Consider the following 13,481-nt stretch of genomic DNA (forward strand, 5'->3'; position numbering starts at 1 on the left):
GGGACTACAGAATTAGTTCATGGAAGTGCTAAACAAATAAGCAGCACCAAGAAAAAGAAGAGAACTAGCGAGAAAAAAATCTTAGTGGGGCAGTGTAGAAGATTCTGCCACCAGAATTGTTAAAATACATTATCTAGATAGCTTGATAACTATCTAGTTAAATAGATAGTTTCAGATACCTATTTAGATATCCAAATAGATATCTAAAACTATCCAAAATGTCTAGTTTTCAACACAAAAATTATGAGAAATAGAAAAGTATGCTACATACATGGGAAAAAAGTGAAAAACTAGCTAACAGAAAAGTGTCCCTGTGGGCCTAGATTTGGACTTAATAGGCAAAGACTTTAAGTCAGCTATTGTAAATATGTTTAAAGAACTAAATGAAACCATGTCTAAAGAATTAAAGGAAAGTGTGAAATATCTTACCAAAGAGAATAGCAATAAGCATAGAAATTATTTTAAAAGAACCATATAGAAATTTTGGAGTTTAAAAGTATGATAACTAGAGTGAAAATTTTACCAGAGGGGCTCAATAACTGATATGAGTTGGTAGAAGAAAATATTAGTCAACTTGAATGTAACTTAATAGAGATTATCCAGTGTGAGGAGTAGAAAGAAAATGAAAATTAACAGAGCTTCAAGAGACCTATGGGACACCTCAAGTGCACCAACACACACATAATGGGAAAATGGGAGTCCCAGAAGAAGAGCAAAAAAAAAAAAAAAACCACAAAAAGCAGAAAGGATGTTAAAAGAAATGACAGAAAACCTCCCAAACTTGCTAAAAAAATACTAATTTACGCATTAAAGAAACTTAGTGTACTCCAAGTAGAATAAACCCATCATAGTCAAATCATAGTCGAATTTAGACATCATAGTTAAATTTACGAAAATGAAAGACAAAGAAATCTTGAAAATATGAAGAGAAAAATAAGATCAATAGCTGACTTCTTATCAGAAACCACGGATGCTGGAAGACATTTTCAAAGTTGAAGGAAAAAAGCTGTCAACCAGGAATTCTGTATCTAGCTAAAATCTCCTTCAAAGGTGAAGGAGAAATTAAGACACTTAGAAATAAACAAAAACTGAGAGAGTCTGTTACTAGCAAATGTGCCCTATAAGAAGTATTAAAGGGAGTCCTTCAAGTTGAAACAAAAAGACACTAGTCAGTAAACTTAAATCCACATGAGATAAAGAGCAATGGTAAAGGTAACTACATAGGTATTATGAAAGACATACATATAAAAATACATATAGATGCATTTTTCTTTGTAACTTATGTTTTAAAAGACAACTGCATAAAGCAATAATAATAAAACTGTTGATGGGTTTATAACACATAGAGATGTAGTTTGACAATAAAAAGGAAGGCAAGGGAACAGAGGCATATTGGAGGAAAGTTTTAAGTTATTATTGAAATTAGGTTAGTATATATCCAGACTAGAATGTTTTAAATTAAAATGCTAATTGTAATTTCCAGAGCAACCACTAAGAAAATAAGTCAAAAAATTATAGTGAAAGGGACAACAAGGGAATGAAAAAGATACACTAGAAAGTATCTGTTTAACACAAAAGAAGGCAGGAGATGAGAAAAAAAAGATATTACAGAGCTCAAATATACCCTTAAAGAGTAGAAGTTATAATGTGTAATTTCCATGTAAAATAATATGTTTTTGTAACCTTTAAGGAATGTTACCAGTAGAGAATATTGGTCAATGGATCCTCTTTGGGGCTTAATTTTTTGATACTATTGGATACTTATCGATAGATTTTAAAAATATGGTATTTTTACCATAGTGAAAAATGCACCAAAGTGAGATCAATGTGAAAAGATTCCATTAACCCTGAGTTCTTAAAATGTAGCTTTGTTTCCCGGGAAATGAAACAGTAATGTATGGAAATGAGAGATTCTCTTTACTTTGTTTGTGAAAGTTTGGGTATGGAAAATTTAGTTCTTCCCCTTCCTCTAAATTTGGAAAAGAAACGATGAGAAAAATGCTTTGGAGAAGAGAGGAGATCATGGGAAAAAGGCTTCTGGAGATAAATGCACGTAGGAAAGGGTTGTCAAAAAGAAAAATGTTCTGGACAGAATATTTTAGAAGTCTTGAGAGGTATTTCTGCCTGCATTTTCCATATATTGTTGATTCTGTTCTCCATGGGTACCCAGCCCAAATGTATATGTGATCTCATAACAAGGATTGTTCATTGTTCAAGCAGCCACGCTTATAATGTCTTACATATGCCTTCAGAAAATAAAACCCATGTTTAGCTTTATAGTGTGAAGAAAGTTTAATTGTATCAAACAATACCTGTAATCTCCTTATTATAGGAAAAGTGATTAAATTGAATTTTCTTATTACTGATTTAAACTATCATTTAAAAATGCAATTCTCAATCTGTTTTCAGTCCCAGCACAGTTGAAGAATGTAGCACAGTTGTATCAGTAATGATGGCTCACTCAACTGGGAGCATCTCTCTGGGTGAGAATAAGTAATATTTTAAAAGTCCTCCAAGTAATTCTGTTATGGTGTACCTCCTTTCCATTATAAGTAACAAATTTAAATCATAGATTCCTAGAATTTGATAGAAATTAGTGTTATTAAGAGGTTATGATGATTAAAATTGAATCTAGTAAGATTATTTTGTTTCTTAAGCAAGTTACAGTGAACCTTTTTAGTACTTTTTCTATAAGCTTACCAAAGTTTTCAAGACATTTTTATTCCTATGTTTTTTTCTCTAACCAGATTAACCATTTTTTAACTGTACAGTACAACACGTTAACTATTTGCCCATTGTTGTGCAACAGAACCCTAGAACTTTTTCAGCTTGCAAAACTGAAACTTTATACCTGTGAAGAATAATTCTCCTTTCTCCCCTCCCCTCAGCCTCTGGTAACCACCATTCCACTTTCTAGGACTTTTACTATTTTAGATATCTTGTAAACGTAGAATCATGCAGTGTTTGTGTTTTTGTGACTGTCTTATTTCGCTTAGCATAATGTTGTCAAGGTTTATCCATGTTGTAGAATATGACAGGACTGCCTTGTTTTTTAAGGCTGAATAATGTTCCATTGTACAGGCATACCTCATTTTATTGTGCTTTGCTTTATTGTGCTTCTCAGATATTGCTTTTTTTTTTTTTTTTAACAAATTTGAAGGTTTGTGGCAACCCTGCATTAAACAAGTCTGTCGGTGCCATTTTTCCAACAGTATTTGCTCACTTCCTGTCTTTGCATCACATTTTGGTAATTCTCTCAATATTTCAAGCTTTTTCATTATTATTGTATTTGTTATGGTGACTTGATTTTCCTATTGCAAAAGGTTATGACTTGCTGAAGGCTCAGACGATGGTTAGCATTTTTTAGCAATGAAGTTTTTTAATTGAGGTTTATGCATTTTTTTAGACATAATACTGTTGCACAGTTAATAGACTGTAGTATACTGTAAATGTAACTTTTATATGCATTGGAAAACCAAACATTCATGTGACTCACTTTGTTGCAGTATTTGATTTATTGAGGTGGTCTGGAACCAAACCCTCAATACCTCCCAGGTATACTATTTATCCATTTATTTATTTATTTAAAATTCATTTTATTGAAGTATAGTTTTTTTCAGTTCTCTTTTATTGAAGTATAGTTGATTTATAATGTGTTAATTTCTGCTGTACAGCAAAGCGATTCAGCTATACATATATATTCTTTTTCATATTCCTTTCTATTTTGGTTTATTACAAGATATTGAATATAGTTCTCAGTAGGACCTTATTGTTTATTCATTCTATATATAATAGTTTGCGTCTGCTAATCCCAAACTCCCAATCCATGCTATCCATTTATTTATTGATGGGCATTTAAGTTGCTTCCACTTCTTGACTATTTTGAATAATGCTGTATTGAACATGGGTGTACAAATATCTCTTCAAGATCCTGTTTTCAATTCTTTTGGATATATACCCAGAAGTGGGATTGCTGGATCATTTGGTAGTTCTATTTTTAATTTTTTGAGCAACCTCCATACTACTTTTCGTAACAACTGCACCATTTTACATTTCCACCAGCAGTGGACAAAGGTTCCCATTTCCCTGCCTCCTCACTGACACTTGTTATTTTATGTTTTTTGTTTTGTTTTGTTTTGTTTTATAGTGGCCACCCTAACCACTCCTAGGTTATGTTAGGTCTTTATTTACTCCTAAATCACTTTCTAAAGAACAGAATAGCTACTTTAGGAGATTTCCTATAATTATTACAAATCTTCACACTGCTCCCTGATCTCAAATACTAGAATACTACTTGGGGCTAGTGTTTTAAACATATTAGATTGAATGTGTAAAACTGGACATTTGAATTACTTCATACTTTACCAGATATGATCCTCTTTGCTTTTGGAATTCATATGATACTATGTTAGACATCACCACGTTATAAGGCGACGATAAAATGCTTTTGTCACTACCTGTAGTTTCTAAAATGGTAAGTGTGCTTTAATGGCATCATCATAGTGGTGATTGCTGTCACTGGGTGGCTTGTCTGCTCTTGTTTCCAAGCAGTCCATAAATGCCGTATCTTTGGATGCTTTTCTTCAGCGTATACCTAATGTGCTTCTTTGACGCTCTCTGAACATGGTTTTCTCCATTTCACTTACCCTGTTGTATCTGCGTGTGAATCTTTCTGTCATCCATTCTCCACAGATTTCTTGCCTAAGTGGGGTTGTGTTGCCAAAAACTTTGCTTCAGTGATGGTAGAGCAGCTCTCTTCCAGTGCCCTATATTTGATGAGCTAGCCATTTAATAGTAAGTACAGCTTATGGATGATGCTTACGATCATATTCAAAAGAGAAGATACAATGCTCATGATCCATCTAGTCCTCACAGCTGAATAAATTGGGGCATTTTCTATTTTGTGGACATGTAGATTGATTGGGAGCTCAGCGTTGTTTCTAACTTGTCTGTGACTCTTCCAAAGATCATACTGCAATGTTATAAGTTTGGGGAAAAAAAAGCCACTTTGAATTTGGGGGCAGATCTGTATTCAAGTCTTGACTCTGCAGCTTGGTTGACTACCTTAAGATATGTTTCTTATCCTCTCCGACTCAGAAATCTCATATGTAAATTGCAGACAGTGATACGCAAACTTTTATTTTAAATGCTTCATTGATATAGTAAGCTTGTGTTTTTAGGAAGTTTTTTTTTTTTTTTTTTTTTTTTTGCCCCGTTGTGGAGCACAGGCTCCAGACGCGCAGGCTCAGCGGCCATGGCTCACGGGCCCAGCCGCTCCGCGGCATGTGGGATCTTCCTGGACCGGGGCACGAACCCGTGTCCCCTGCATTGGCAGGCGGACTCTCAACCACTGCGCCACCAGGGAAGCCCCAGGAAGTTTTTTAACCAATTCTACCACGTTAGAATTTTCCTCTTAAAAATAGTGAAGGTGAAAGGATTTTTAGACTGGTAATACTTTTATAACCAGTATCTGACAGGAGATCTCTTCTGATGAGTTTGGTTCTCATAGTTTGTCCATTAATTGAAAAAAGTCAGTTAACACAGATCATAAAAGATGATGCATACATCCCACTAACATTTTAATTCAAAGCCTATAAATAGACTGTCTTTTGATTAGGGCCAAGGCCTTTCCTTATAGTATGGGTTTGCTGACTGGAACAATAAGTCTTTCTTAAATCTATATTTATAACAAATCATTTCCAGTTTACATTTTGTTTCTCTAGATTAAAACTATAGAGAGTTGAAAAGCAATGGTTCTCAAAGTGTGGTTCCCAGACCAGCATCATCAGTATCACATACGAGTTTCTTAGCATGCAAATTCTTTGGTTTTGCCCCCAACCTACTGAATCACGCTAGGAAGATGGAGATCTGCAATCTGTTTTCTCAAGGCCTCCATGCTAAAGTTTGAGAGCCACTATTCTATATTTTATGATTTCCACCAGTTTTTATATTTCTCTTACCCATGCCTATGTCAACAGCACTGTTCTGTAGTGATTTGCCTTTATCAAGTCTTTCAAAGCTTTTTTTTTGACTTAGTTTTTAAAGATACATTAGCTTTTGTTTTTGCTTTCATTGTTTATCTAATATGTAATTAAATTTGTTAATTACAATAACAATAAAACTCCCCTAATCAGCAAATACTACTGATTTGGGGAGAAGATATACTCAGCATTAGGGAGCAGAAGTGAGGGGCATACCAGAGAGTAGTCCGCATGCCGTGAGTTTTCAGCACACCACGGGCATCTGTCCGTGTGGTTGCAGAGGAAGTGGAGAGTGTGGGTTCAATTAGCAAGTTGGGTAAATGAAGCTGGTCAAGAGAGCTTCTCATATTTATTTTTCTGTGTAAGCTTACAAATTTCTCTGATCCTTCCCTTTATAGCCCTTAATTCAGTACTTCTATGTTAGACTTCTGTCTGTTGATCTGTAAGTAGTCTTCTTGCTTAGAACCTGGAGTTTGAAATGTGTTTTTGATAACTCATAAATCTCTTCGGTTGATGTGGAGGAAGCAGAGAACCCACCCAGCAGCTCACATGGAAGATGTGTACCTATTTTCATTGACACCGAGCAGGAAACTGCAAAACAGCTAATACTTGAAGTAGAAAACAGATAGAAATGTTGTTTCCTAGCCTGAGACAGTAACTTTTGCTCCAGTTTTTAGTGCTTACTTTGATTTGGGAGAAAGCAGTCATGTGTGGGGATAGTTCAATTCAATACATCACGATGGCCATTCCTGCCGAAGTGCAGGTGAAATATTTGCCCACCATTGAGATACAAAAGGGGTTATGTAAGTCAGTCTGGAATCTGGCCTGCTGAACTGAAAACAGTGCTGTTTGGCAACATTCTGGATGGCGTTTTGATTGAGCTGCTTTTCTAACTGTACATTTTAATTATTTTTATATTTTTAGCCACATTGCTGATTTCACAAAGAGAAAGGGGGTAAATAGCCTGTCCGTATCACCTCTGGATCGTATTGTTGCTGCAACAGTTGGGTCATAGTACTTCTATGAAACACGATTAGAAAACTACCTAATACAAAGAAAATAACTGTCGTATAGCAATATCAGGATACTGTGACAGTGGTCCAGTAAAGCAGCAGTACTAGTCCCACTGAAGTTCAGATGCAGATTTGATATTTGCTTAGTATTCATTCTTGAGTGACACAGTGACCCAGTCATTCCACTAACAAAACAATAGCTGCTATAAATCTGATTAAAAAAAGAAGTGACTGTTGCTTAAGATAGACTGAAGTTTTGTTAAAGATAGGCTCTAAATCCATATATTTTATGTGCGTAGCATAAATTGTGAGTCTCTATTTAAATTCCACTTTGTTGTCTGGAGAAGGGTTTAATAAAAGCAATGAAACTTTAGTTTCATGCCAAACTAAAGTAAAAGGAGAACAAAAATTAACAGATAATAATTATCGAATAAGTTTTGAATGGTAACTGTAGACTAATGACGTATAACTGTTACATAATTTTATTGTTACAAATATTCCTCTAGAATGTTATTATCTAAGTTTTATAGATGGGTAAAATGGATTAAGAAAACTGGTGCCTTGCCCAAGGCCATGAGCTAGGATTTGAACTGTGGCAAAGCCCAAGCTTTTAAATACTACTTTACACCTTAATATCCGGTGCTTTAATATTCCTGGCCTGCTTTCAAAAACTTCTCTCTTCCTGTCAATTCCAGAGATAACATTCAATAACTTGACAACAGTGACCTTTCTAAACAAATATAGAGTGTTACAGAACCAGGTGGCCCAAGATTATATTTTATTTTTCTGGCTCAAAATAAATTCCCTGCTCTTGGAATGATAAAGTCCAAAAAAGACCCTTCTGTGTCCCAGGACTTCATCAGGCCACATGGCCAGCTAGTGCCCTTTTTCATGAGCCAGTCACGAATACAGAGCCTTATGTCTTTATACTGTAATTTAGATTAGGGCCTAATGAAAGGGCAAGAAGCTGCTTTACTAAATGAGATCATTCTGGCTTTCAGAAATGGCAGTGCATTTGGTTAGAAAGATTCTGAGGAATTAATGACAGAAAGGCAGTACTACTGTCTGGCCTATTAAGTGGATGTAAGCAAGGAGAAGGCTGATTCATAATTTAAACTCTCAAATTAGGCATCTTTTTTTCCATTGAGATTCAAGTAGGATTTTTTTCAAGTAGGATCAAGAAACCTTGTTCTTGATCAATCAAAATCTGGGTGGAAATCTTTTTGACAGTCGTAGACAAATATCTTTGGAAAATAAATTCTGTATTGGAAACATAAGTTATGTCATATGGAAGCATAAACGTGATGCTTTTATGAGCTCACTTACATTTAGTAGATTTCAGATTTAGAGAGACCAAGTTACACAGGGTAAGCATAGAAATGTTTCAAAGATATATTAAAGCCAACTTGTAATTGACAGTAAAAATTACAGTGACAGACACTGGACGTGGAGTCAGGAGGCCTGTGTTTGAGACTTTGCCATTACTCTGAAGGATCCTAAAGCAAGTGGTTTAAATTCTCTGTGAGTCTCAGTTTTCTCATTTGTAAAATGAGGCCAGAATAATATTACCTGCCTGCCTTGTTTCATTACAGGGTTGTTCCGAGGACCAAGTGAGGGGGCACGTAACAAAGTTATGGCGATGTATAAAGTTACGGTGGCATCTAGTACATAATGGGAAGTGTCCTCAGTTGTGAGTAGGGCAGGCCTGCATTTGGAATTGCTCTATTAGTAGTTTGGTAATTTGTGCCAAGTCACTACAATCTTTTTTTTTTTTTTTTTTTTGGGTACGCAGGCCTCTCACTGTTGTGGCCTCTCCCGTTGCGGAGCACAGGCTCCGGATGCGCAGGCTCAGCGGCCATGGCTCACGGGCCTAGCCGCTCCACGGCATGTGGGATCTTTCTGGACCGGGGCACGAACCCGTGTCCCCTGCATCGGCAGGCGGACTCTCAACCACTGTGCCACCAGGGAAGCCCCGTCACCACAATCTTGAACCTTATTTCTCTCACCTGTGTACAATAATAATCCGTCTCACAGAGTTGTGAGAGTTACATTAGTTGTAGATGCTATTTTTATGTTTTTATAAAATAGTGATCAACTGGGAATTATTATCTTGAACAGATTTCAGAAAGTTAGAAAAGAAATAGCCACAGGCTTCTTATCTGTTCCCAAATATCTTAGCAATATAAATAATACAAAGAATATTAGAATGATTGCCTCCTAATCATATTTTTGTCATTTCTGCTGTGTATGTGCATTTGGATAACACTGTCACCAGCATCATCAATTGTAAAGGATGGCAACCATCACTCAATCTTGATAGATACAGATTTCTAAAAATGTAAAGCCAGAGAAGAATTCTGCTTGGAGGTAGTATTATGTTACGAAAAGAACCTGGGCTTTGTTGTCCAAAGTTAGGATGAAATCTTGATCCTGTCAATTACTAGTTTGGGGACAGTGGAAAATTTACTTAATGTTTGGCGTAGCGTAGCTCCTTAACTATATTATTTCTTTACCTATCGCACAGGCCATGTCTGTGTCTATACCTTAGCCATTTCCCCATGTGATTCTTGGATCTGAGATGAGTTTGCTTTTTATGCTGTTATCGCTTCTTGACCTTTTTCTTCCTTGTCTCCTACAAATACAATAGTGATTCCTTCAGATGGAAGGGAGGAATTGTAGCAAATCAGAATCTTGGAACTGTGGGTTAGGTGTAGTTAGAAAAGACTTCTCCTTAAGGCTGGTTTAGGAACTTAAACATGAAGCTATTATTTTTAAAACTATAATTCTGTTAGGCCATTTGTCAAATTTTTTCTTACGTGATTGAGTTTCAATTTATCTTTGTTGGTTTTGCTTATGTTAGGGGTACATGTGTTTAAAAAATTCATTAGACAGCTAAATGGGCAGTGTTTTAATATGGAATTTTAAAATACTATTAAGTGTATTCCTGTGAGAAGAGCTCTTCAAAAGAAATAGCAAGAAAATAATGTTTTATCACTGAAAACTCAGTAAGAGCAAATGTAGAGAATGTTTATGTTCATAATTAAGAATAATGACCTTTGAAAACTTTTAAGAACACACTGTTAAGAGATTCCATAGTTTATATATTGATGATAATAAGCTTGGGTTTTTTTTCACTTATTAAGAGTGTTCTTTTCATTCTTATTTGATATCCAGGAAATATACAAGTTGATCCTTAAATTTAGAAAAAGAAAATTCAAAACCAATTAGCTGTTCAGTTCTAGATTCTAATGGACTAGATTGAAAAATGGAAGATTGGTAGATAAAGACAATATTATACAACATAGAAGCTGGTGATTCAGTGTGAATTTTCTGTCATTTATCAGCATTTTAACTTTGGAACGTGTTTTTCTTTCTTTCCTTTTGTTAATTAAATAAATGGCTAAAATGTCTCCTTTGATCATCTTAATGAAATTTCATTGCAACCACTAGTCTGGGGTTTCAGTTGAATTTTTTTAATATGAATTTATATAGAGAGGCTTTATATCTGTCTAAATTTTGGCTACGCTAGTTAGAGGATGGATATTACAAAAAATTGGCAGTCAGTTTTTTTAAGTATTAAAATGAATTGGTTAAGAAAAGGGATACAAATGTTTAGTGTTACATTTTTCAGCTTGTTTTTACATTGTCCTTCAGAATGTTTAATATTTTGTAATGAGATTTCTTCTTGCAAAAAGAAAACAATTGGGCAAAAATATGAGAAATGTTTTCAGTTTTTCAAGGCTAATGTTGACTTAAATAGGTCTAGGTCTTCATGGTTGACAGCTGCAGATAATTAGCTTTTCTTTCTTAACAAAGAAAGCAAATGGAGCTGCGAGACATTCATTGCCTTTTCTGTCATCATCATAATAATGTATGTATTTAACTTCTGCAGTTCCTTAAATTGATTTAGTGCTAAGCTGCCTACATTACATACAATAGGAGTGACAAGTGAAAGCTGCAGCACATATTTGCGTGGCAAAAGGGAGCAGTGATTGACAGCAAAGTTCCTCTCTACAAGAATTAGCAGTGTTTTGGAGCTCAGAAAGGACCAGATACACAAATTCTTAAAACTGTAGAGCAGATTCACGAAGTGAATTTTAAGAAGTGATTGCCACTTGGTGCATTTGAGTGTCTGTGTGCTTGGCTCTGGGTGAGGGGCACAGACGGACAGAATCTCACCTGACTGCCAAATGTGAGGAAGTTCTTTTTAAGCATATTAGTATTTGTAATTTAAGATTGATACTTCCAAATTATAGATCAAATTGTGACTCTGTATTCAGTAACTGAAAATTTCCTTCAACTCTAACTGATTCACCTTATTTGAAGAAGTCAAATAATACATCTATTCAAATGAGGATTTTAAGACTGTAAATCAAGCTGTTCTTCAGTGAAAATATCCATTTTCACATGTTTCTAAAACTTGAGGGATCATTTTTGGAAAGGTAATTGTGTAACGCTTTGTGGTTTCTTTTGACCAGAGAGTGGCTAAGTGTGATCATCTTTCAAAAGTACTCAAAATATCCTGCAGTTCCTTTGTTTGTTCGACAGCAGCCCAGAAGCTGCGGTTGAAAAGACAGTTGGTGATTGCTGTTGAATAATGGTCTGTGAGGAGCCCAGAATGCTGGGCTTCATACAATACCATGGAAATGCTTTTTGTTTTGGTGACAACACCTTGTATGCCTGTGAGGTGGAGGGGAGCCCTACATGTCTTTGTACATTGGCAGCCTCTACTGGCCATTGCAAAGTGTAGCATTGACCTCTGTTCTTTCCACTTCGGGTTGCATATGGTTTTATTTGGGCTCAGCTCTCACTTTTTTGTTAATCTTTTTTAAAAACTAGTTTATCTGTTGGATCTCGAGTTATAGTTATTTTAAGAGCTACTAGTCCAATATTGTTGTCTGTAAACTAATATAAAGAATGGAAATTTTTAGAATTTTGGGAGAAGTTATGAATATAGCCCTGCCCTGCGAAATAACTTCCATCTAAGAAGTAAGATAGATTTTAAAATACTTTCTCGGTTGCACGCCTTTGATTAGGGATTTACTTGTTACTGGCAAATAACTCTGATCCCCTGAAAGAAAGCCTTGACTCAATGATAGATTTAATTAAACACATGTTCATTTCTTCTTTAATTTTAGGTGTACCAACTATTTTAGAGGTTTACAGAAAGTGGGTGTACACTCTTACTGGGCTTTATGATTGTAGGTACCTCTGGGGATTGGTGGAGGGTCTAGACTGTTAAGTGTAGACAATTACAAATGTCTGTAAATAAAGTATCCAATTGCAGTAAACCCTGGGTTATTCTGGTTTTAGCAGTAAAGACTTATATTTTGTTTGACCCAATAGCTTTGTGTTTGGGGAATAATTTGACCACACTAGGTGATTTCCTCAACAAAACAGATCTGTTTATTGATATTTCAGTTTTATGAGTGGCTCTACTGGTCTCCTAATTAATTTTTTTGAAAGACATTATTTATATGCTCTTTTTAAAAATTTTTTATAAATTTATTTTATTTATTTTTGGCTTTCTTGGGTCTTCGTTGTTGCACACAGGCATTTGCTAATTGTGGCGAGCAGGGCCTACTCTTCGTTGCGGTGCGCAGGCTTCTCATTGTGGTGGCTTCTCTTGTTGCGCAGCACGGGCTCTAGGCATGTGGGCTTCAGTAGTTGCAGCACACGGGCTCAATAGTTGTGGCTCGCGGGCTCTAGAGCACAGGCTCAGTAGTAGTGGTGCACGGGCTTAGTTGTTCCGCGGCATGTGGGATCTTCCTGGACCAGGGCTCGAACCCGTGTCCCCTGCATTGGCAGGCGGATTCTCAACCACTGCGCCGCCAAGGAAGCCCTCTCCTAGTTATTTTTGAGTCTCTTGGCATTTTCAAATAAGACACCTCGTTGAACCTTTTTATATAGTCTCATAGATACTGACTTTCATTCCTATTGCTCCCACTTATTCCTGGATTATTATAGTAGAGTACTAGTTGATCTCCTTGCTTCCATGTTCTTTGCCTTCTAATTCAACTGATACAACATGGGCATATGTATTTGATTAAAGTACTGCTTTTATCACATCATGCTTTAAAAAAATGATTTAGTGTTTTCCTTAGAAAAAGAGCTTAATAGTATAGAGAACAGAGCAAGAAAGAAGCACTGGGCTAGGAGTAGTAAGATCTAGGGTTTTTTTTTTTTTTTTTCCTCCTCGTCTCTTGCTGTACTACTTAAGCATAAAAATATACCTTCCTAAGCCTCTGTTTCCCCATTCTATAAAATCATTTGTTGTGAAGATTGGTTGAGATAATGTATGTGAAATTGCCATGAGCTCTGTACAACTCTATTACTTTCATTGCTACAGAGTAAAAAGACCAAATTCCTAAGACTGGAATTTCTTTCCAAACAGCTCCATTTCTGTACTGTGCCTGACATATAACAGGTACTCAATAAATGTTACTTGGGTAAATGAATCCTATCTTTCCAACCTTATCTTCTACTT

At 35.7% G+C, this 13,481-nt stretch overlaps 1 protein-coding gene across 2 annotated transcripts in view; it reads left to right on the forward strand.

Annotated features, from left to right (window-relative positions):
• RFX3 (regulatory factor X3) overlaps positions 1–13,481 on the forward strand; it is a 292,829-nt gene that overhangs the window by 56,100 nt on the left and 223,248 nt on the right. The window contains exons 6-7 of one of the 2 annotated variants that reach the window (XM_073806160.1): positions 2,410–2,483; positions 3,507–3,555. The exons of the other annotated variant lie outside the window; for it this stretch is intronic. Coding sequence (XP_073662261.1) covers positions 2,410–2,483; positions 3,507–3,555 — 123 coding nt within the window. The remainder of the gene's footprint in view (positions 1–2,409; positions 2,484–3,506; positions 3,556–13,481) is intronic. 2 annotated transcript variants of the gene reach the window in all.

The sequence above is a fragment of the Tursiops truncatus genome, chromosome 6 (genome assembly GCF_011762595.2).
Source record: "Tursiops truncatus isolate mTurTru1 chromosome 6, mTurTru1.mat.Y, whole genome shotgun sequence".
Taxonomy (NCBI): domain Eukaryota; kingdom Metazoa; phylum Chordata; class Mammalia; order Artiodactyla; family Delphinidae; genus Tursiops; species Tursiops truncatus.